Consider the following 22126-nt stretch of genomic DNA (forward strand, 5'->3'; position numbering starts at 1 on the left):
TAAAAAATAATTTAAAATTTTTGAAAAAAATTATAAAAAATTATAAAATTTGTCCACGTGGTGCCACATAAGACCGCTAGTGGCCACATCAGCAATATCGGGCTTAAATTAGTCGAATGGACTGAATTTGTACTAATGTGAAAAGGTTTAGGACCAAATTAGTCCAATTGAAAAGTTTATGACTGAATTGGTATCAATATAAAAGGTTTATGACTATTTTGGTACTTTTCCCACTCGAATTGTTAATTATTCCTATACACAACAGTACAAATGGATCTCCCACGTTCAAAATTATTCCTTCCGCGTGGTTGCGACTTTTCAATCTGTAGGGTCGAATCTTGGAATGAGGATATTTTCAAAGAGCTAGAAAAAAACGAAAGGGACTTTGAACGATTTAGAAAAATCATATTGCTTTTGCAATGAAAAGAAAGATAGCGAGTATGGTACTTACTGGTCCAGCGTCTGGGCACTGTCGCCGACCACCATTTAGATTGGGCTAAAATTATAACTCTATGAATTAAAATGTGTCTATACTCAGAGAAACAATCCATTTCATCATGACTGAATCCATGGAAAATACCACCCCTATATGTGTCAATGCCCTTGTTATTTAGACTCTCCAATTTCATTATGTAAATCAAATTCCTCTAAGATTGATTATTTTTTATGAGGTTTTCTACCTGAATGAAGATGAGAAGATTACCACTTCTCAACTTTCTCTTGAAATCCTTATTCCCCTTTGACAAGAATACTTCCTTCTGTCCCATCAAATCCATAAAAAAAAAATGATCCACCACACTCCAAAGGAAGTCAAAAATTCAGCGAACCAATACCCTTTTTAAAAAAAAAAAAAAACGAATACCTAATTTCAACCTATTAAATTATGTCTCAAATTTAAGCCTGTCAATTAAACACAGCCCATAACATACAAATAAATGTGGTACAAGTTGGACTTTTATGAAATCTTAGAGTTGGCTATTTTTTTCCTGCCATCGTTAATTCTATCTGATTGTGTAGAAGAAAGAATCATTATAAGGGTTCTAACGTTAATTTCTTGAACTGTGACAAATTGCTCATGGGTTTCATTTAAGTTTGGGCATAGGATAGAGATTTGTCCTTCGGTCGCAAATCATGTGAGAGATATGTTTCTACTGAAAATAAATGAGATGGTACATTTTTCACGAGGTGACAGCGGAGACGACTTTAGACGCCGGAGACATTTAGACCATGACATTTATTGAAGAGGGTCCACTAGCAATAATGGAGGCACCTTGATTTGGCACTATGAAAGGAGTATAGCTCTCACAAAGAGGACAGCCATTGACGATTAAAGGAAAAGTACACATCATTATTTTATTGGAGTGGCCCCTTGGTCCTTTTGTCATTCTCTGCTTTCTTCTATTTATCCAACCAGAAGGGACTCCCCTCTTTGGCGGATCGGGAGATTTGTGCAGAAAACACCGTGGACATAAGGTGTAATTTTAAAAATAAAAAAGATACTCAAGTGTATGCAAGATTATTATCGTATAACTCTTTGATTAATTAGTAAATTATTTATAGTCGGCTCTTTCTAGGATTGAATCATATAAATCTCTTGTATCTTTTATTATTCTTTGATTAATTAGTGAATTAATCGAGAGATTTGTGTTGAAAACACCGTGGACATAAGGTGTAATTTTAAAATTAAAATACATACTTGAGCGTATGAGAGATTGTTATTGTGTAATTCTTTGATTAATTAGTAGATTATTTGCAGTTTGCTCTCTTTATAGACGTAGATATCGATACTCGGATCAAATCATATAAATTTTTTGTATATTTTTATTATTTCTCTTTTTATATCTCTCTTGATTTTTGTTGCTCATGATATTAAAATTCTGGTAGCTTCCACGTTAAAATATTTCAACAATTGGAATTCGAGCTAAGGTTTTGCAATTATGTTTGGAGGGAAAGTAGAAATTGAGAAATCTAACGAAAATGAATAACTTTGGGTTGTGGAGCACTAATATACGTGTACTATTAACAACCTAAGGTTTAGCCAAGGCATTGTATGGCAATGATAAGTTGCCGAAAGCAATAAAACATATCATTAAAAATGAGCAAATGGAGAGGGCGAAGAGTATAATCTTGTTAAACCTATAAGATGAGGTGTTAATAGAGGTGGCTAAAGAGAAGCATGCTACATATTTATGGGTAAAACTTCAAGCCATCTATGTAACAAAGGGTTTGAATTGTGACATCCTGATTTTCGGGTCCTGTTTTTGATTGAATAAGCTGGGCTTTTCATCGACGCGCCTATAGTTCTTTTCTCTAAGTTGGCCACTCATGAGATAACTAACTCATTAGGTGAAGCCGGTAAGGGATGTTAATGCAATAGACTTGAGAATTCGATCAGGAATTGACTGCTCGACCATGCTAATCTGCTAGGGTCATTACGGCATTGTCAAAATCGACCATAGATCAGGGATAGGTCAATTTGGCTGAGATACATGATCAAAGTGTGGGTAATTCCACCCGATTGCAAAATTTTTGTTAATCGACATTAGACCGATTTTTCTATCGTTTTGGGTACCTTGTGTCCGTGTTTGAAACCTGGAGATTTTCACGACGAGAGAGTCGCCAATGTGTCGAAGATGTACACTATAACTCGAAATAAATCGATCACGGGTCAATTGCACAAAAAAATTTCTAAAAGCTACCCGATTGGCTAGATCACGCTAAAATCGCGCCAGATTGAAATTAACCACGAATTTGAACTCGATTTCAAAAATTAAAAATTCTGTCATGTCATGATTTATTTTAGAGACATCGACTCATCTTTCGAGAAATTTTCGGTGAGTTTAAGATTTTTACGGAAAACCAATTCGGACGATTCAGAAAAAAATAGAAATTTAGAGGGGCCAAATTGAGTGAATTTTTGGTCTCCAAAGTGAGCTATTTAGTGAAAGGAAATTGTAGAAATCGTGTGGGCTTCTTCCTCAGCAAATTTAGACATCAAATTGGAGAAATTGATGAAGTACGTGAGCAATGATTTGATTTAGTAATAGAACTAGGCAAATGGCTTTTGGGTGTAGCAGTCCAGATTGTTGCCATATCCCACTTTCAGCAAGTCGCAGTACCTCTTGTAGAACCCGATCCGGTCCTGCACCTGCGGGTTCGAGCCCTTCCCGCACTCGAGCTCACCGTTGATGATGTTGGTGATGACCCCATACCCAGGGACCCGCCCAGCTGCGGTGTCCGCGGCAGACGGCTGCCACTGGCCAGCAGCAACGGCGTGGCACGAGGGCTACGGCGACTGCGGCGTCGTCCAGAACCAGAGGGCCGTCTTGAATGAGATGACGGGGTCGGTCGCAACTGTGTCCGGGTTGTTCAGTAGGTCAGAGTTGATGGCTTTCCCCGCTGGCCCGTAGTTGTAGTTGCTGGGAAAATCATAATCAACCAAACACATCAAAATCCGAGAAAACCAATCTTTCTTAAATCCAAACCTACGCCAACCATATTCGTGCCTATACAAAAACTAGTGATAATCATAAGCAGGCTCGGTCTAGGTAAATGTCGCGACGATGAAATTAGGGACTTACTAAACACAACGAAATGAAAGGTTGATTTTATGTAACTTACTAAGAGATTTGGATAGGACCACGTCCATAGTATTTCTTGCCAGGAGCACAAGGCCATTGCTGGTTGGCAACGCAGTAGTCTGGAGGATTGCCTTGCTCTCGCAACTGGCAATATCCCCATGCATATGGACCGTCCGGTGCACTTGCCCATCCGCCTACAAAATAATTTGGTCGATCATTGCGAAACCATGCATTGTTCATTGGAAAACCATCTGTTTTTGCCAATGAACTACCGAGTAATGACTAGAACTGAAGTGATCAGTTGAGGACAATAACCTGTGGTTTCATGCGATGTCTGAGCCAAGAACGCCGCGATCTCTCGCTTCCTCATGTCCGTGTCGCCCGTCGTCCCGAACCCGCCGAATGACTTCGCGGCCGTGATGAAGGCATCGTAGGTGTAGAACCCTTTGGCGGGGCAATTCCCGTCGTTGCGATGCTTCAGCATCTCGTTGAACAGGTCCCGACTGATCAAGCTGCCAATGTCCCCACTCTGCTGAGCGGCGGCTCCGAGCACCGAGGCCAGGAGGAGCAGCGGTACTAACGACGCGAAGCTCATTTTCTGCGAAATTGTGTGTTTGTGTTAAGGTAGTTCGTTCGTGGTTGGAGTTGGGAGGTTCGTGTTGGTGGCTATTTATAGGAATTGAGAAAGAGAGAGGGAGTTTAGGATTTGACAATTCAACTGACTGAAGCTAGTGACGGTCTTCCTCAAAACATCCAATGTTGACATTTTGTGAACATACGCGGAGGCTTGTCCATGCCGTGCGCCATCGACCTTCTTTTTACACCGCTTGTCACGGCGACGGCGAAACACGTTCAATCTTCTTCGAGAATGTCACGTGGCGAAATTTCTTATTTATGTATGTAAGCGATATTTTAGAAGAATTAAACGGTTTACTTATAATTTCCAAATGACTTATCGGAACAAACCAACGGTGCTAGAGCGGACTCGAATTTAAAGGATTTTAGATAGATTTATTTGTGAAGAATCTATATTTCTACCGTAACTTTAGCATATACTCCATCGGTCCATTTCACATGCAAAATAATGGTGGAAATGAATAAAAATTCAGATTTATGTAGTTCAATAGAGGGCAAGTGGGTCTAATATTTTAATTAAGTCGAGTCATTTCATTGCTTTGGCTTTGGTAAGCCTTTTTTTTTTTTTTTTGGGATAAGGTTCGAATTGGGAGGTCAATCCTTCGAATTGGGATAAGGTTCGACGACATGAATTCGTTCAGTCAAAGAAAAACCGTCTTCGTTCAATTCAATTCAATTCAAGACCTCGCAGAAATACCAATCGTGTGGGACACTTCTCAGTCTTTATAGCCTTGATTGGAGGAGGAAACTGTCGATCGAGTAATTGAGTACTTCTGAATTTTAACCCTAGGCCATGATTTCATAGTAGATACCCTATGGATCGGCGGTCTTATTCGTGTAATTCTTTTGAACCGACCCGAATTGTTTAGTCTAGTTTAATCGCAGCCGAGTCTCTTGAGCATTATTCTGTCGTCGGCTGTGAAATGCTTCTACAAAACGAAGTCATTAAAGGGTGTCGAAGCTATTATCAAACTAATTCATCCTATTTTCAATGTCCAAATCTCAGATGTATCGCCTCGCCTTTTCATGTACAATCTTAATCAACAATCCGAAAATATATTATACCGAGGCTACCATATGTCAATGCCACTAATTAAAATGACATGACTATTGGTTCTTAAAATAGATCATCACCTTATCTTAAAAGTGGAAAATTCAAGATTACGTCGTGCTATAGAGTCATAGACCGTAGGTCCGTATGAAGAAAGTAATCCGTGGTATGGTTCAAATTAGGTTAGATTTATTAAATTTTTTGGTCAAATATGTACTGAAAATTGAATTTTTGTTGTCGGCCAAAGATAACGGTCATAGATGATGCTATTTCGGCCTACTAAATTAAGCTCGACGAATGTCATAGGCCTGCACCAAGCAACCGACGAACCTATCTTTGGGCCCGCTCGACGAATGTAATAGGCCTGCACCAAGCAACCCACGAACCTATCTTTGGGCCCGCGCCAGAATTCAAATCACTTTTCTTTTTCTAAGTGCAATATCGCATGGCTGGATGATGCTATTTCGGCCTACTAAATTAAGCTTATCTGGATGGTAGTCTCTTCTAGCTATTTGCTCAAGTATTCTGTGTGTTTTATCATGGAGAAAATGCATTTTCAAAACTTTTGTTTCCAGTTCTATGTCTGGACGTTCTTTCCTGTGGCCACGAATTTGTCTCTTAATAAATCACGCAAGTATGAACTAGGAAAAGAGCAGATACTGAGTTAGAGGACATGTCTCCAGCAAACTTTAACGTCCCAAAATATATTTTATTTATGAATAAATGGTTTCCAAAATGTTTATTAGGAAATGAAAATGACTATTCTAGTCACTTTTTTTATATATTGCTACTTTTTGTCTGATCCGTCCCTCAATACTTATGCTATCAAGAGATACAATCTATTAGGTTGACCATCCATTCCCCTACAATCGCATGTAGCAGTATTTCTTAATATAATTGCCTATTAATTAATGGCACTTCTACTATGCTGTTAAAATTTCTTATATCAGGTGGTATATCTGCGAAGAGACTGCATTATGCATTTGGACAGGCATCTTGTACATTACATGCTTGACAGCTGACGTATCAAGGGCTTGGTGAGTAATATCGGATCCTTCATTCATTCAAGTTGCAGAGGTTTAGCTAGGTGAAGATATATTTTGATCCCATCAAATAATGCTTTTCTCAAAAAGAAGAGATGGTTAGTTTGTTTAAAGAAATCAAAAGGCTTCTTGTAACGCAATTTTGATTGCAATTTCATCCTTTCTCTATTTGGAACTCAGCTAAGTTCTAACTTTGATGTTATTTTTCAGTTGGAAGGATGCAGTCATGATATTGCTGTTGATTTTTCTGTCATTTTCATTGATTTTCTTGTTCCACCTGTTGCTCTTCCATTGGTATGACATGTCGTTTATCTCAAGCCAGAAGTTTTTCCAATGCACATTTCCCAGAATGGGATGTCTACTTTTCCATGCATTCAATCAGATGAGGTCATACATGCTACATTCCTTATGTCACTGCTCTACTTGGTTGTTTGGGTCATCGTGTGCCATCTTGTGTGCTTACTGGGTTTTAAGGCAGCTGCCTTCCGTGTGTGCTTATTGGGTCTTAACTTCGACCATATTCCATAATTCAGTTAACCTTCGTTAAGTGTGTGTCCAACTTTTGGAGTGTCATTAGACACTTATCGATCCGTTTGGCCATCTCTCCGTTTGAATTGGAATCTTAGAGCTGTCTCTCTGGTGTCGAGTGCTACATCTGAGTTCCAGTGTGAAAGGCAAAAAGGGCTGGCTTATTCCTGCTGTCTTGACTAGCAGGCCAGTTATCTCCCATATCTTCCCAACAGCAGTGGGACTGAACACCTGCTCTTTTGAACTCTTTTTACTCTACAAAAGAACACGAATACATATTGCTAAAAAATTCCTAGAAGTGGACATCCGAGAGGTAGGGATTTTCAGTTTTTATCTTGTAGCTTACTCAGTGAGCCTAGGTAGACGCAGGCTCCAGTAGACCACAGTTTGGTTGGCTTTGTTCTGGGCTGAAGTGCTAATCTTCAGTATGGGGAATTAAGAGAGGAAGCAAGGGAGAAAATAGCTGGACTGTAAGGAAAATTGTCAAGGGAGGAAGGGAGGGACCCTCGGCTAATTTGAGAAATTAGTGAATATAGCTGGACTGAAAGGAAAATTGTCACAAAGTGATTATTTGAAATTTCTTTCGATATGACTTGCTGGAGGGAGGGAGGGACCCTTGGCTAATTTGAGAAATTAATCAATATAGTTGGACTCTAAGTAAAATTGTCACAAAGTGATTGCTTTAAATTTCTTTCGATATGACTTGCTGGGTTATGTAATTTTAAAAGGTTTTGATCTTAAATTTTATGCTCTTTTATTTGTTAAAGCATGGATTAGAGATTGCCACTCTTATTTCATTTTCTCTGCAGAGGCGCAGACGTACACCATATCTTAGGTTGGTGCACTAATATGTATTGCTATTGTATCTGTCATCTGCAATGTACATAGATTTACTTTTAAGAAAGAATCAGAAGCACTAGAGCAACTACTCGGACACAAGTGAGGATTTTCTGTGGTTTGTTTTGTAGAGCCCGGGGGGAGAGGTAACATCTACTGTATGCTTTGTTCTTTAATGGATAGTCATTCTTGATATAGCTAAGCACCTAGAGGGGGGTGAATAGGTGTAAAAATAATTTCTCAAGATACGACAATGATACTAGGCAGACGATAGAAAGGAAATTCTCTTTTGATTAACAAAATGAATTACGATCAAAGTAAAGTAAAGAGTAGGGAAGAGAAAATTAAACACAAGGTTTATAGTGGTTCGGCTTATTCCAAGCCTACGTCCACTCTTTCGCACTGACAGCCCACCGGCTGGATTTCACTATGAACAAAAGAGATGTTACAGCACAGTTCTTCCTTGATTCCACAGTGTAGATATTCTACCACACTTCCTCAAGGTTTCTCACGAATATAAACACTATTTTGCGTACAAGATTTCGCTCAAATGAATTGACTAAAAACAAGGAGCTTTAGACTTTGGAATTCTTCTATCGTGCACACCCTCGAACAATTAGAACATCTTCATTATATACTCCTTTATGCCATCATACCCGTTGGCACTTACCAAAGGAATTCCTCCAATCTACCAATTGGACGGAATCAATTAGGAAGATCGTTCGAGCTATAAAAAGAACATGTCGATAGCCCATCAATCATGTTCGCCCATACAATCAGGATCTCGGTTTCCATAAGTAGAACCTTCCAAGAATATTTCGCCAATCATCGGATCCTTAATCTCGAATCAATCACGATCAAACAAAGGATTCCGCTATGTCATATCCAGCCAAGAGATCTTCTCCGGTCGATAAGGTCACATCCTTAATGAAACATCCAGTTCGGATAGCCTTTCTTCAATGGATTAGAAAGCATTAATGAGAATAGACTTTGAGTCTTGAGTCGGCTGTCCAGGAGGTCTTCGGACTTTAAATAGGAGAGTCGCAAACCTTCGGACTAGGCGATGGAAATGTTTTGTCGCTTCAAAACACTTCAAGAAGATTTCTCCAACAATCTCCCCTTTTTTATGGTGACAAAACTTTCTCGCAGATTTGGATAACTTTCACCTGCAAAACATTACTCAAACAAATATGCATATCTTATAAAGATAAATGGCTTAATGAATGATAACACTAGAATCTGCAACCACAGAAAATAGGTTAGACTTGTATGTGATAAAGCCATCCATAAGATATAAGTAGTCAAATCCAAATCCAAATTCAGTCCTCATCCAGACACAAAAGTAAAGTCAAACATCAAAACACTCCAAGTCAAACAATCCAAACGATTAAAAAGTTCAAAGTTTCAAATCTTGCATTTCTCCCCCTTTTTGTCAGCATAAAAAGGTTGAGATGAAAACGAAATAGAGTCAAGATTGCTTGGGAACACGAACAAGCTAGAAATCTCCCATTGACTGAACGATTCCTTCTAGCCTTTTCAAGTCTTCCTTCAGTTGTGCAACCTCCTCACCCTTAGCAGTAGCCTGAATCTGAAGAGAAAGGGCTTGGATCTAATCATGCAAGGAAATTGAAGAAACTTGACCTGCATTTTGCAAATTCTGAACTTCGCATCCCAGAGCATAAATCTAACCTCGCATTTCCAAGAGAATATCCAGAATTATGCGAAAATCTGCTGAATTATCGGTCTGCGTACTGGCTTCGACACGATCTGATGGAGTAAAGGCAAACGATGACAGATCAGCATAATCACGCATATTTAGCAATGAAACATCATGTTCTTCCTCAGGAAATTGAGAGGCATAAATGCCCTCTGGATCTGCTGGTGAGCGACTGACTCCCTCACTGGTAGCAGGATATGAGGACATTCCTCTTTTCTCTTGGTCTCCCCCTGTTTCCATGCCTTCAGGTGGAGAAGAGTGTTCCTCATGTTCTCCTTCCTCTTGATCTCTTTTCTCTTCTTCTTCTTTTTCAACTCTTTCCTTCTCAGCATCTCTTTCTTCGATTTCTCTCTCCTCTGTTTCTTTCTCCTCTGCTTCTTTTTCTTCTCTTTCTCGAGTCCTCTGTTCTGAGTCTTTCTCTGGAGCAGAACGGCTCAGTTTCTTTAATGCCATTGTAGAAATGGTGATGTCTTCATCATCATCTTCATCTTCAACGATGAGAGCTCTTCTTTTCTTGGATGGAGCAACCATGGGCTCCTTCCCTTTTCTTTTTGCTGCAGAAGAGATTTGATGAGTTTTGACAAGAGTCTTCTCCTTGAATTTCTCCAACGCTTTGCTTAGTTCCTTTAGACGTATTTTAGTCACCATTTTCAGTCCTACCACCATATGATCACACGATCGAACACAGAGAATTTGTGGAGGCTGAATATTCAGATGTCTGAATAACTTCGTCACAAGACCTTCATAAGAAAGTTGACCTCTGTCCTTCACCACTGCTCTATACATGTGGAACATAACAGTGTGAGGAAGAGAAAATTTTTCCGGTGATGATGGCATACATCAGCTTTACCTCTCGAACTTGAAACATCGGTCTTGGAAGTTGATTTGTCCGAGGCAATTGATCACAATCTTGTGAAGCGAATGTTAAACGCACTCATCCTCGAGTAGGAAATCTTTTCATCTGTTCTTCTATCCTTAACAAGTTCCAATGTAGCACGAGCAATAGAAACATTGATCGGTTGATATCTTCCTCTCTCAACCCCTATCACATCCGCCAGCATATCCATATCCACCACAAAGTCCTGATCTCGGACACTGAAAGAGATTCTATTCGCATCCAAGAAGCGAAGATTCGAATAGAAATATGCAGTTAATTCAGCATGGGCTTCTGTGGTGTCAGAACGGAACTTCTCAAGTTGAAGAAAACTAAACTTTTCCCTCAAATTGACATTTACAGCATCAAGGAAATCAAAATCCACACTTCTAGGGTTTATCACCCCACGCTTAAGCAATTTTGAGTATAAAACCTTATGTTCCTTTGATCTAAACAACTCTCCCATTTTTCCTCGAATTTTCGCTGCAACACCCATTCTTGGTTGAAATTGGCTGTACAATTTGTCATCATCATTCCCATCTATCAGATTAAATCCCCCAACATGCGGATCACTTGGGATATTTGCAAGGGCTTCTTCTGCCACCCCTTTAGGAGCAATTCCCAAACTTTCCATTTTTCGCAAAAAGATGTACTCATTCCCATATCCTTTGTCCTTAAGAAACTCATCGACGTAGTTCAATGGAGTACCGGTCTTCTTTAAAGCACGGTAAAGCTTATAAATAAAAGAGGGCCTTCGAATTCTTATAGGATTTGCGTCTTCAACGATTTCTTCCTTTTGTTGATGACCAGCACCCTGTGGACTAGTTGGTGGAGAATGACGCTGCTGAGAATGTTGTGGTCTCTGTTGCTGATTTGGAGACTCTTCTTCCTTGGTGAGATCGAAGTGCGTAGGTCCCTCACTCATTCGCCGTGGTCCCCTGCTTGCGATTCTCGAAAACTTTCTTGAAGACGACATCTTTCTCAGTCTTTAAAAGATTCCTTGCTTGACTTTCCCAAGAAAGATGACAACTTTTTCGAAGATTAAACAAGGGAAGAAAACAGGAATGGAAGATTGGTGCTTTCTTAGGGTTTTTGGAGAGTAAAGCGAAGAAGAAACAACAGTGCATAACCAGTTAAAAAGAGATATACATAACGTCATAAAGGAAATAAAAGGATGCCTTTTCAAAAAATAACTGCCTTTTTTCGAGAAAATAGTCATTTCAAAAATAACTTCTTTTTCGAAAAGGAAACGTTGCAATAATCACGTCAATTAAAGATAGCAATAATCAAACACGGTTGATAATCGTACCTTTTCAAGATGAGATTCGAGAGAGAGAATAACTTACAGTCAAAGTCTCGTTTGTCTGAGTCTGAGAGTCTCTAGACTTTAATTTCTTCAAACCTCAAAATGTTGAGTCTAGAACGGATAATTTCAAATTGATTTTTCTCCAAAGGCTTTGTGAATATATCCGCTAGTTGGTTCTTTGAGTCAACAAATTGAATCGAAACTTCTCTATTTTGAACACGATCTCTAATGAAGTGATGTCGAATCTCTATATGCTTTGCTCTTGAGTGAAGAATTGGATTTTTAGTAAGATTGATTGCACTGGTGTTGTCGCAGTTAATCTCTGTGCATGAATTTTCAATTCCAAAGTCTCTTAGCTGTTGTTTTATCCACATAATTTGTGAACAACAACTTCCGAGAGCTACATACTCTGCTTCTGCTGTAGAAAGAGCTACTGTAGTTTGCTTCCTTGAAAACCAAGACACTGTCCTACCTCCAAGTAGTTGACATGTACCCGAGGTGCTCTTTCTATCAACTCTGCATTCGGCTAGATCTGCGTCTGAGTATCCAAGAAGAGTAAATTCTCCCTTTTTAGGATACCAAAGGCCGATGCTTGAAGTTGAAGCAATGTATTTGATAATACGCTTTGCAGCACTTAAATGAGATTCTTTAGGGTTTGCTTGAAATCTGGCACAAATGCAAACACTAAACAAAATGTCAGGTCTGGAAGCAATAAGATAAAGAAGTGACCCAATGATACTCCTGTATAGCTTCTGGTCGACTTTCTTTCCTCCTTAATCTTTGTCTATCTTCAAGGAACTTGACATTGGTATATCAGCCTTTTTGCAATTGTTCAGTCCAAACTTTTTGACGAGATCATTAGCATATTTTTCTTGATGAATAAAAGTTCATTCCTTCAGTTGTTTCACTTGAAGCCCGAGAAAGAAGGTTAACTCACCCATCATGCTCATTTCAAATTCATCATGCATAGTCTTAGAGAATTTCTTGCACAGACTTTCATTAGAAGATCCGAATATTATATCATCGACATATATTTGAACTAGCACAAAACTTTTGCTTTCTCTTTTGATAAACAGAGTAGTGTCTACTTTACCTTTCACAAAACCGTTTTGAATTAAAAACTTACTCAGCCTGTCGTACCAAGCTCGAGGTGCTTGTATTAAACCATATAAGGCCTTTTTGAGTATGAATACTGAGTCTGGTTTCCTTGGGTCTTCAAACCGGTGGTTGTTCCACATAAACTTCCTCATGGATGAATCCATTTAGGAAAGCACTTTTGACGTCCATTTGGAATAATCTGAAATTTTTATGACAAGCAAATGCAAGTAATAAACGAATTGCTTCCAACCTTGCTACTGGTGCGTAAGTCTCGTCATAGTCTATCCCTTCTTCTTGCGTATATCCCTTGGCCACAAGTCTTGCTTTGTTTCTTATCACTTTTCATTTCTCGTCCATCTTGTTCCTGAAAACCCATTTAGTACCAATAATAGATTTACCTTTTGGTTTAGGAGTTAACTCCCAAACATCATTAATGTTGAATTGCCTGAGTTCTTCTTGCATAGCTTCAATCCAGCTTTCATCAGTCAAAGCTTCTTCTATGCTTTTGGGTTTTATTTCAGAGATAAGAGCCACAACACTAGACTCTTCGCGCCTTTTGGATCTTGTGCGAATTCCTTCATTGATGTCACCAATAATAAGATCTTTGGGATGACTTGACTTATGCTTCCAGTTGCTGGTTAATTTGTCAGATTGATGGTCACTTCCTTCTCTTGAATCTTCAACAGTCACTTGTTGCTGGTCCTTCAAAGTTTGAGCTGCTTCCTGAGATTTAGACTTTGTAGAGTCTGGAGCAAGTTCAGGTTCTTCAAGATGAGTCTGAATCGATTCATTTTGCATAGAATCTTGGAATTTGACATTCATTGATTCCTCCACAGATTGACTCTTCTTGTTATAGACTCTGTAGGCTTTGCTTGAGGTTGAATATCCAAGGAAGATGCATTCATCTGATTTTTGTCCAAACTTGCCAACTCGATCATTTGCATTTTTCAATATAAAATATTTGCATCCGAACACATGAAAATATGAAATAATAGGCTTCTTTTCTTTGAATAATTCATAGGGGGTTTTTTCTAGAATAGGCCTTAGAAAAACTCTATTGATAATATAACATGCTGTTGAAACTGCTTCAGCCCAAAATCGTGAAGATTTGTTACTTTCAATTAAAAGAGTTCTGGCCATTTCTTGAAGCGATCTATTCTTTCTTTCCACAACTCCATTTTGCTTTGGAGTATATGGAGAGGAGAACACATGCTGAAAACCAGATTCATCACAAAATTTTATAAAATCTTGATTTTCAAATTCACATCCATGGTCTGTTCTTATACTTGAAATAACATACCCTTTTTCATTTTGAACATTTTTAGCAAATTTCTCAAAATAAGAGAATGTTTCAGACTTACTTGCCAGGAAATATACCCAAGTAAATCGTGAGTAGTCATCCACAATTACTAGGCAATATTTCTTACCTCCAATGCTCGTGTTCTGGTTGGTCCAAAGAGATCCAAATGCGAAGGCCGCAGACACGGTTAGTGGAAACTTGATTTATTGGTTTAAAGGAATTTCTTACTTGTTTTCCCAATATGCATGGTGTACATAGATCAGACTTTTAGTATGATAAATTGGGTAGACCACGAACAAGCTTCTTTGCTGAGATTTTGGCTATCTGTTTCATATTAATGTGCCCAAGCTTTCTATGCCATAAGCTTGCTTTGTCTTGGATTGAGATTAGGCATTGCGATTCATCTGGTTTCACATCCAAGAGGTAGATATTTCCATGTCTTCGACCCATGAATGACTGAGTAAAGTCTTTTCGGTTCTGAACATATTCCCTCTTGAAAGTAGATTTTGAAACCGGTATCACACGGTACTGGACGACACCGAGCAGATTGTAGTTGAGTCCTTCAACTAAAGAAACATTGCTTATTGTGAGGTTTCGAATCTTTATAGTTCCAAATCCCACTATTCTTCCTTTGCTATTTCCTCCAAATGAGACTTTTCCACCATTCACTTGAACAAGCTTTATGAAGCAATTTGAGTCTCCTGTCATGTGTCTTGAGCATCCACTATCCAGATACCATTTTACCTTTTTCTTGAAAGTAACCTGCATTTAAACAAGAAACTCAAACTTTCTTTGGTACCCATATTTTCTTGGGTCCATTGGTGTTAGTATGATATGCGGTTTTTGACCATACCTTTTAAAGGTTTCCAAACCATAGGACATTCTTTTTCAAAATGATCCGCATTATTGCACTTTGAGCATCCGAGAGCATTGCGACCTCTTTGGTTTTACAAAGATCATTTTAAAATGATTTTTGTAAGCATCTCTTGTGGGTCTTTGTTTGATTCTTTCATTCACTTTAGGAAAATCAATTAAAGGAATGGTTTCAACAGTCATTCCCAAACCAGATTTGTTGAAATAAGGTCTTTGAACAGAAAGAATTTTTTCCAGTTTCTCAGATCCTATAGAAATTTTTTTAGAAATATTTGAGATATCATTTTTCAATAATGCATTTTCTTTTGAAAGATTATCTTCACTTTCTCTAAGAGAAGAAACATTCATGTCTAAACATTTCACCTTTTCTTTCAAAACATTTTCCAGTTGTTTTAGAGCAGAATTTTCTCTTTTGAGTTCGGAAATCTTTTTAAGAGAAGTTTTAAGACTAAAACACAACTCATCAATGTATTTAGAAACTTTAATAGGGATTTTAAAGTTACTCACCTCAAATTCACTGTCTGAATCTGATTCTGTCTTGGAGTTTGAATCTGAATCTGATTTTGCCATTAGACATATATTTGCATAATCATCATCACTTTCTTCACACTCTGTATCACTCGGGTTTTCGCTTTAAGAGCCTTTCGATACTTTTCAGCTTTTCCTTTCTTCTTCCTCAAAAGAGGACGGTTAGTCCGATGTGTCCATTTTTCTTACATTCAAAGCAGACTACATCTTTGTTTGATTCATCATCCTCAACAGACTTAGTCTGTTGCTTTTGAAAACTTTGTTTCTTTGGATTGAATCTTCTTCCTTTTCTGTTCAGCTTTCTGAATCTTCTTATCATGAGAGCAAGCTCCTCATCATCCATATCGTCTTCAGAATCGTAACATCGAATCATCATTGGATTTTAATGCAATGGATTTCTTACCTTTGGGGTCTTCGTCTTCATTGATTCGTTCCACTTCATAAGACTGAAGAGTCCCAACCAACTCATCAACAGATAGTGGCATGATTCTTTGGGTCTCTCGATTGAGGTCTTTATGTGATTCCAATCCTTGGAGAGTCCACGCAGTAGCTTGTTTACCTTCATGGGATCAAAAATTGGTTGACCTTGATTTTCAAGACCATTCACGATTTCTGTAAAACGACTAAACATGTCAGTTATAGATTCTCCCGATTTCATTTTGAAGGCTTCGTATTGACCAAGGAGAATGTTGATTCTAGTCTCTTTCACTCGATCGGTTCCTTCATAGGTAATATGTAATCTATCTCAGACTTCTTTAGCTGTAACACAAGAAGATATTCTGTTATATTCAGTAGGAGATAAAGTACAATATAAAGAATAAATTTCTTTTGCATCAAGAGCTTGTCTCTTGATTATCTATTCATGAGTCATTTCACTAGACTCCACAGTATCTTTTCCTCTTTCTGAGACAGGTGCAGCTTTAGGAATGATTCATTTTTCTACAACGTCCCATTCCAAAAGATCCTTTGATCTTAGGAACGCCTTCATCTTGTTTTTCCATATGTTGTAATCCTTTCCATCAAAGTAAGGTGGTCTGGTATTGCTTTGCCCTTCTACCAGCCACGGAGCCAACATACTAGCCATGGATCTTTAACTCAAGTAAAACACTTCAAACAAAGTGAGTACATGTGCTCGATACCAATTGTTATAGCTAGTATAAGCACCTAGAGGGGGTGAATAAGTGGAAAAACAATTTCTCAAGATACGACAACGATACTAGGCAGACGATAGAAAGGAAATTCTCTTTTGATTAACAAAATGAATTACGATCAAAGTAAAGTAAAGAGTAGGGAAGAGAAAATTAAACACAAGGTTTATAGTGGTTCGGCTTATTCCAAGCATACGTCCACTCTTCCGCACTGACAGCCCACCGGCTGGATTTCACTATGAACAAAAGAGATGTTACAGCACAGTTCTTCCTTGATTCCACAGTGTAGATATTCTACCACACTTCCTCAAGGTTTCTCACGAATATAAACACTCTTTTGCATACAAGATTTCGCTCAAATGAATTGACTAAAAACAAGGAGCTTCAGACTTTGGAATTCTTCTATTGTGCACACCCTCGAACAACTAGAACATCTTCCTTATATACTCCTTTATGCTATCATACCCGTTGGCACTTACCAAAGGAATTCCTCCAATCTACCAATTGGACGGAATCAATTAGGAAGATCATTTGAGCTATAAAAAGAACATGTCGATAGCCCATCAATCATGTTCGCCCATACAATCAGGATCTCGGTTTCCATAAGTAGAACCTTCCAAGAATATTTCGCCAATCATCGGATCCTTAATCTCCGAATCAATCACGATCAAACAAAGGATTCCGCTATGTCATATCTAGCCAATAGATCTTCTCCAGTCGATAAGGTCACATCCTTAATGAAACATCCAGTTCTGGATAGCCTTTCTTCAAAGGATTAGAAACTGTTAATGAGAATAGACTTTGAGTCTTGAGTCTGGCTGTCCGGAGATCTTCAGACTTTAAATAGCAGAGTCTGCAAACCTTCAGACTAGACTGATGGAAACGTTTTGTCAGCTTCAAAACACTTCAAGAAGATTTCTCCAACAATTCTGAAGATAATCTGTATCATGGGCATGACGCAACTTCACCAAGAATGTTCAATCGGACATTTTTTATAGGCCTACAGCAATACCAACTTTTGTTTGAAAATATGCAAAACACGCGGAGTCATATAATATAGCATGATCCTTTCTTTTGACTCACTATCCATGAGAATGGGCTTGGTTAAACATGCAAGTGCAAAATACTGAATGCTACATTTTATCCAAGCTTAGCTAGATAGGTAGAGGAGATTTTCTTCATGTCAATGTTCTAGCCATTCCTTCTTTGGCCATCAATATACCAGCTTCTTTATGCAATTCTCATGCAATCTGCAGGGGTTTTTCCGAAAGAGTTTATCCTTTCAGTAAAGGTGCTTGCCGAAATTTGTACCACTTTTGTTGTGCCAGAGGCAGTATATATGATCTAGAACGGCTGCCCACAGCACAGGAACTGGAAGAGAAGTCACAGCCATTTACCTGTTTGGATGCTTTTACCTGTCGCTGCTGCAGAGATTAGAGATCTCATCACTGTTTTCTCAAATTTTTGCCCGTAAGGTATATCAAGAGTTTGGCTTGGAGATATATTGGCGTTAATTTTATTTATCATGAGAAGCAAAGGCATAGGAATGGCAGTTTTATTTGTTTCTTGAGTTTTTCTTGTCAAGATCGAACTCTGTCAGATTGTATGACTTGTTATTCTGGTGGAAGTATCAAGAATTATTCATCAATCTTGCACTGATTTTGACGCTTACTTCCAAACTTATACTCATGATTGATTGTGATTTTGGTTGACTGTCATAATTCTCATCCAAACCAAATGTCAGAATGAGCAATTTTTTGGCTTGCCCTAATTTCCTTTGGTATACTGCTTGGATGAATGTTGAAACCAGAATCCTTTACCATATATGTGATCGCCTTATATCAATTAATGAAATTGATGCACAGTAGGAGTTTCTTGTGCCAATATATGAGCTGAAGAAGACTGAACTTTGGAGCAAGTGCTAGATAAACAGAGCATGGAAGGCAGGCCTTTATCTTTGCTCTTACTGTCATTGTTGAGAAGGTAGGAGGGATATCAGTTCGTTGTTTGCCGAAGAATGGGCGTAAAGAATTTCCTGATCAATTTTGTTGAGCTTCTCGAGAATGTGATCGCCAAGGAATCGCTGTTTACTGGTTCAGGTGGAGATTCTGTGTGGCTGCTAAATTGCCGTTTGCGCTCTACTTGAAATCCTACGAAAGCGTTTGTACTTTGCCCTCGTCTTTTGGTCCGCCACACGATTGGCTTCAAGGTCCCGCCTACATCGTTACGGACTTCCCTCAGTGTTGACCAAAAAGTCGTTCTGGAGATCTTTATCAATTATTTGCCTCCATTTAAATCGAGTACTCACCCACAAAAACGAGGAGGGGAATCCTCGTGATAGAAGTCGCCTTTACGTGAACTAAAGTTTGTATTCCTACAACTTCATGCGATGTTCGTGAATGCTCATGGAGGTGGATTGTCGCTCCGCTAAAGCGCATCCGGGAGAGCTACTACATTCATTAGCCGGCAAGAATGCTTGCCGATGCAATAGCATTTGCTGTTTATTAGACGGTATGGCTGAACTAATTCGCCAACATCGCATTTTCCATTGCCATCCTCACTAGGTGAAATTCGACTTTAAAGCCTCATATCTCTAGTTTCCTGATAAGTTCATGGTGCACACAGATTGTAAATCTAGCTGCACATGTTGCACAGCTTCTGCAAACTTCATTGAGATAATAGGATGGTCAATATCCTTTATTTAGTCCTTTCTTGTGTGGATAAAAATCCAGCTGTACATCTCAGCTTATTGATCACCAGTACATGAGCAATGATTTGATTTAGTAATAGAACTAGGCAAATGGCTTTTGGGTGTAGCAGTCCAGATTGTTGCCATATCCCACTTTCAGCAAGTCGCAGTACCTCTTGTAGAACCCGATCCGGTCCTGCACCTGCGGGTTCGAGCCCTTCCCGCACTCGAGCCCACCGTTGATGATGTTGGTGATGACCCCATACCCAGGGACCCGCCCAGCTGCGGTATCCGCGGCAGATGGCTGCCACTGGCCAGCAGCAACGGCGTGGCATGAGGGCTTCGGTGACTGCGGCGTTGTCCAGAACCAGAGAGCCGTCTTGAATGAGATGACGGGGTCGGTCGCAACCGTGTCTGGGTTGTTCAGTAGGTCAGAGTTGATGGCTTTCCCCGCTGGCCCGTAGTTGTAGTTGCTGGGAAAATCATAATCAACCAAACACATCAAAATCCGAGAAAACCAATCTTTCTTAAATCCAAACCTACACCGACCATATTCGTGCCTATACAAAAACTAGTGATAATCATAAGCAGGCTCAGTCTAGGTAAATGTCGCGACGATGAAATTAGGGACTTACTAAACACAATGAAATGAAAGGTTGATTTTATGTAACTTACTAAGAGATTTGGATAGGACCACGTCCATAGTATTTCTTGCCAGGAGCACAAGGCCATTGCTGGTTGGCAACGCAGTAGTCTGGAGGATTGCCTTGCTCTCGCAACTGGCAATATCCCCATGCATATGGACCGTCCGGTGCACTTGCCCATCCGCCTACAAAATAATTTGGTCGATCATTGCGAAACCATGCATTGTTCATTGGAAAACCATCTGTTTTTGCCAATGAACTACCTGAGTAATGACTAGAACTGAAGTGATCAGTTGAGGACAATAACCTGTGGTTTCATGCGATGTCTGAGCCAAGAACGCCGCGATCTCTCGCTTCCTCGTGTCCGTGTCGCCCGTCGTCCCGAACCCGCCGAATGACTTCGCGGCCGTGATGAAGGCATCGTAGGTGTAGAACCCTTTGGCGGGGCAATTCCCGTCGTTGCGATGCTTCAGCATCTCGTTGAACAGGTCCCGACTGATCAAGCTGCCAATGCCCCCACTCTGCTGAGCGGCGGCTCCGAGCACCGAGGCCAGGAGGAGCAGCGGTACTAACGACGCGAAGCTCATTTTCTGCGAAATTGTGTGTTTGTGTTAAGGTAGTTCGTTCGTGGTTGGAGTTGGGAGGTTCGTGTTGGTGGCTATTTATAGGAATTGAGAAGAGAGAGAGGGAGTTTAGGATTTGACAATTCAACTGACTGAAGCTAGTGACGGTCTTCCTCAAAACATCCAATGTTGACATTTTGTGAACATACGCGGAGGCTTGTCCATGCCGTGCGCCATCGACCTTCTTTTTACACCGCTTGTCACGGCGACGGCGAAACACGTTCAATCTTCTTCGAGAATGTCACGTGGCGAAATTTCTTATTTATGTATGTAAGCGATATTTTAGAAGAATTAAACGGTTTACTTATAATTTCCAAATGACTTATCGGAACAAACCAACGGTGCTAGAGCGGACTCGAATTTAAAGGATTTTAGATAGATTTATTTGTGAAGAATCTATATTTCTACCGTAACTTTAGCATATACTCCATCGGTCCATTGCACATGCGAAATAATGGTGGAAATGAATAAAAATTCAGATTTATGTAGTTCAATAGAGGGCAAGTGGGTCTAATATTTTAATTAAGTCGAGTCATTTCATTGCTTTGGCTTTTGATAAGCCCTTTTTTCCCTTTTTCTTTTTTGTTGGGATAAAGTTCGAATTGGGAGGTCAATCCTTCCAGTGAACTGACCATACCCCAAATCCCAAATCGACGCGGGTGAACAAGTACAGCATACCAAAGCGCTTGAGATTTCAATAATTTATTTGCGGATTGGACATCAATCGTAAACATTCGGGGCGAATGGATCCATTTACTGTTTCAAAACAAAATGATGCAGATCAAGTCGTATGCCAAATGGAATTTAACCTCACGATGACTCGACGACATGAATTCGTTCAGTCAAAGAAAAACCGTCTTCGTTCAATTCAATTCAATTCAAGACCTCGCAGAAATACCAATCGTGTGGGACACTTCTCAGTCTTTATAGCCTTGATTGGAGGAGGAAACTGTCGATCGAGTAATTGAGCACTTCTGAATTTTAACCCTAGGCCATGATTTCATAGAAGATACCCTATGGATCGGCGGTCTTATTCGTGTAATTCTTTTGAACCGACCCGAATTGTTTAGTCTAGCTTAATCACAGCCGAGTCTCTTGAGCATTATTCTGCTGTCGGCTGTCAAAAGCTTCTACAAAACGAATTCATTAAAGGGTGTTGAAGCTCCTATCAAACTAATTAATCCTGTTTTCAATGCCCAAATCTCAGATGTATCGCCTCGTCTTTTCATGTACAATCTTAGTCAATGATCCGAAAATGTTATACCGAGGCTACCATATGTCAATGCCACTAATTAAAATGAGCTGATTATTGATTCTTAAAAGAGATCATCACCTTATCTTAAAAGTGGAAAATTCAAGATTACGTCGTGCTATAGACCGTAGGTCCGTATGAGGAAAGTAATCCATGGTATGGTTCGGATTAGGTTAGATTTATTAATTTTTTTGGTCAAATATGTACTGAAAATTGAATTTTTGTTGTCGGCCAAATATAACAGTCATAGATGATGCTATTTTGGCCTACTAAATTAAGCTTGAGGAATGTAATAGGCATGCACCAAGCAACCGATGAACCTATCTTTGGGTCCGTGCCATAATTCAAATCACTTTTCATTTTCTAAGTGCAATTTCACATGGCTGGATGATGCTATT

The 22126-nt window shown here is 39.3% G+C and overlaps 1 protein-coding gene and 1 pseudogene across 1 annotated transcript; both read right to left on the reverse strand.

Moving 5' to 3' along the window:
• Positions 1-2996: 2996 nt before the first annotated feature.
• LOC104429012 lies at positions 2997-4217 on the reverse strand (annotated as a pseudogene).
• Positions 4218-19080: 14863 nt separating this feature from the next.
• Positions 19081-20481, reverse strand: LOC104429010 (endochitinase). The gene is made up of 3 exons (XM_039303435.1): positions 20161-20481; positions 19885-20038; positions 19081-19682 (listed from the first exon to the last, which is right to left on the reverse strand). The coding sequence occupies exons 1-3, from the start codon at positions 20438-20440 to the stop codon at positions 19313-19315; spliced, it is 804 nt and encodes a 267-aa protein (XP_039159369.1). The 5' UTR covers positions 20441-20481; the 3' UTR covers positions 19081-19312.
• Between the last annotated feature and the right edge of the window lie 1645 nt (positions 20482-22126).

This window comes from Eucalyptus grandis, chromosome 10, assembly GCF_016545825.1.
Source record: "Eucalyptus grandis isolate ANBG69807.140 chromosome 10, ASM1654582v1, whole genome shotgun sequence".
Classification (NCBI taxonomy): Eukaryota; Viridiplantae; Streptophyta; class Magnoliopsida; order Myrtales; family Myrtaceae; genus Eucalyptus; species Eucalyptus grandis.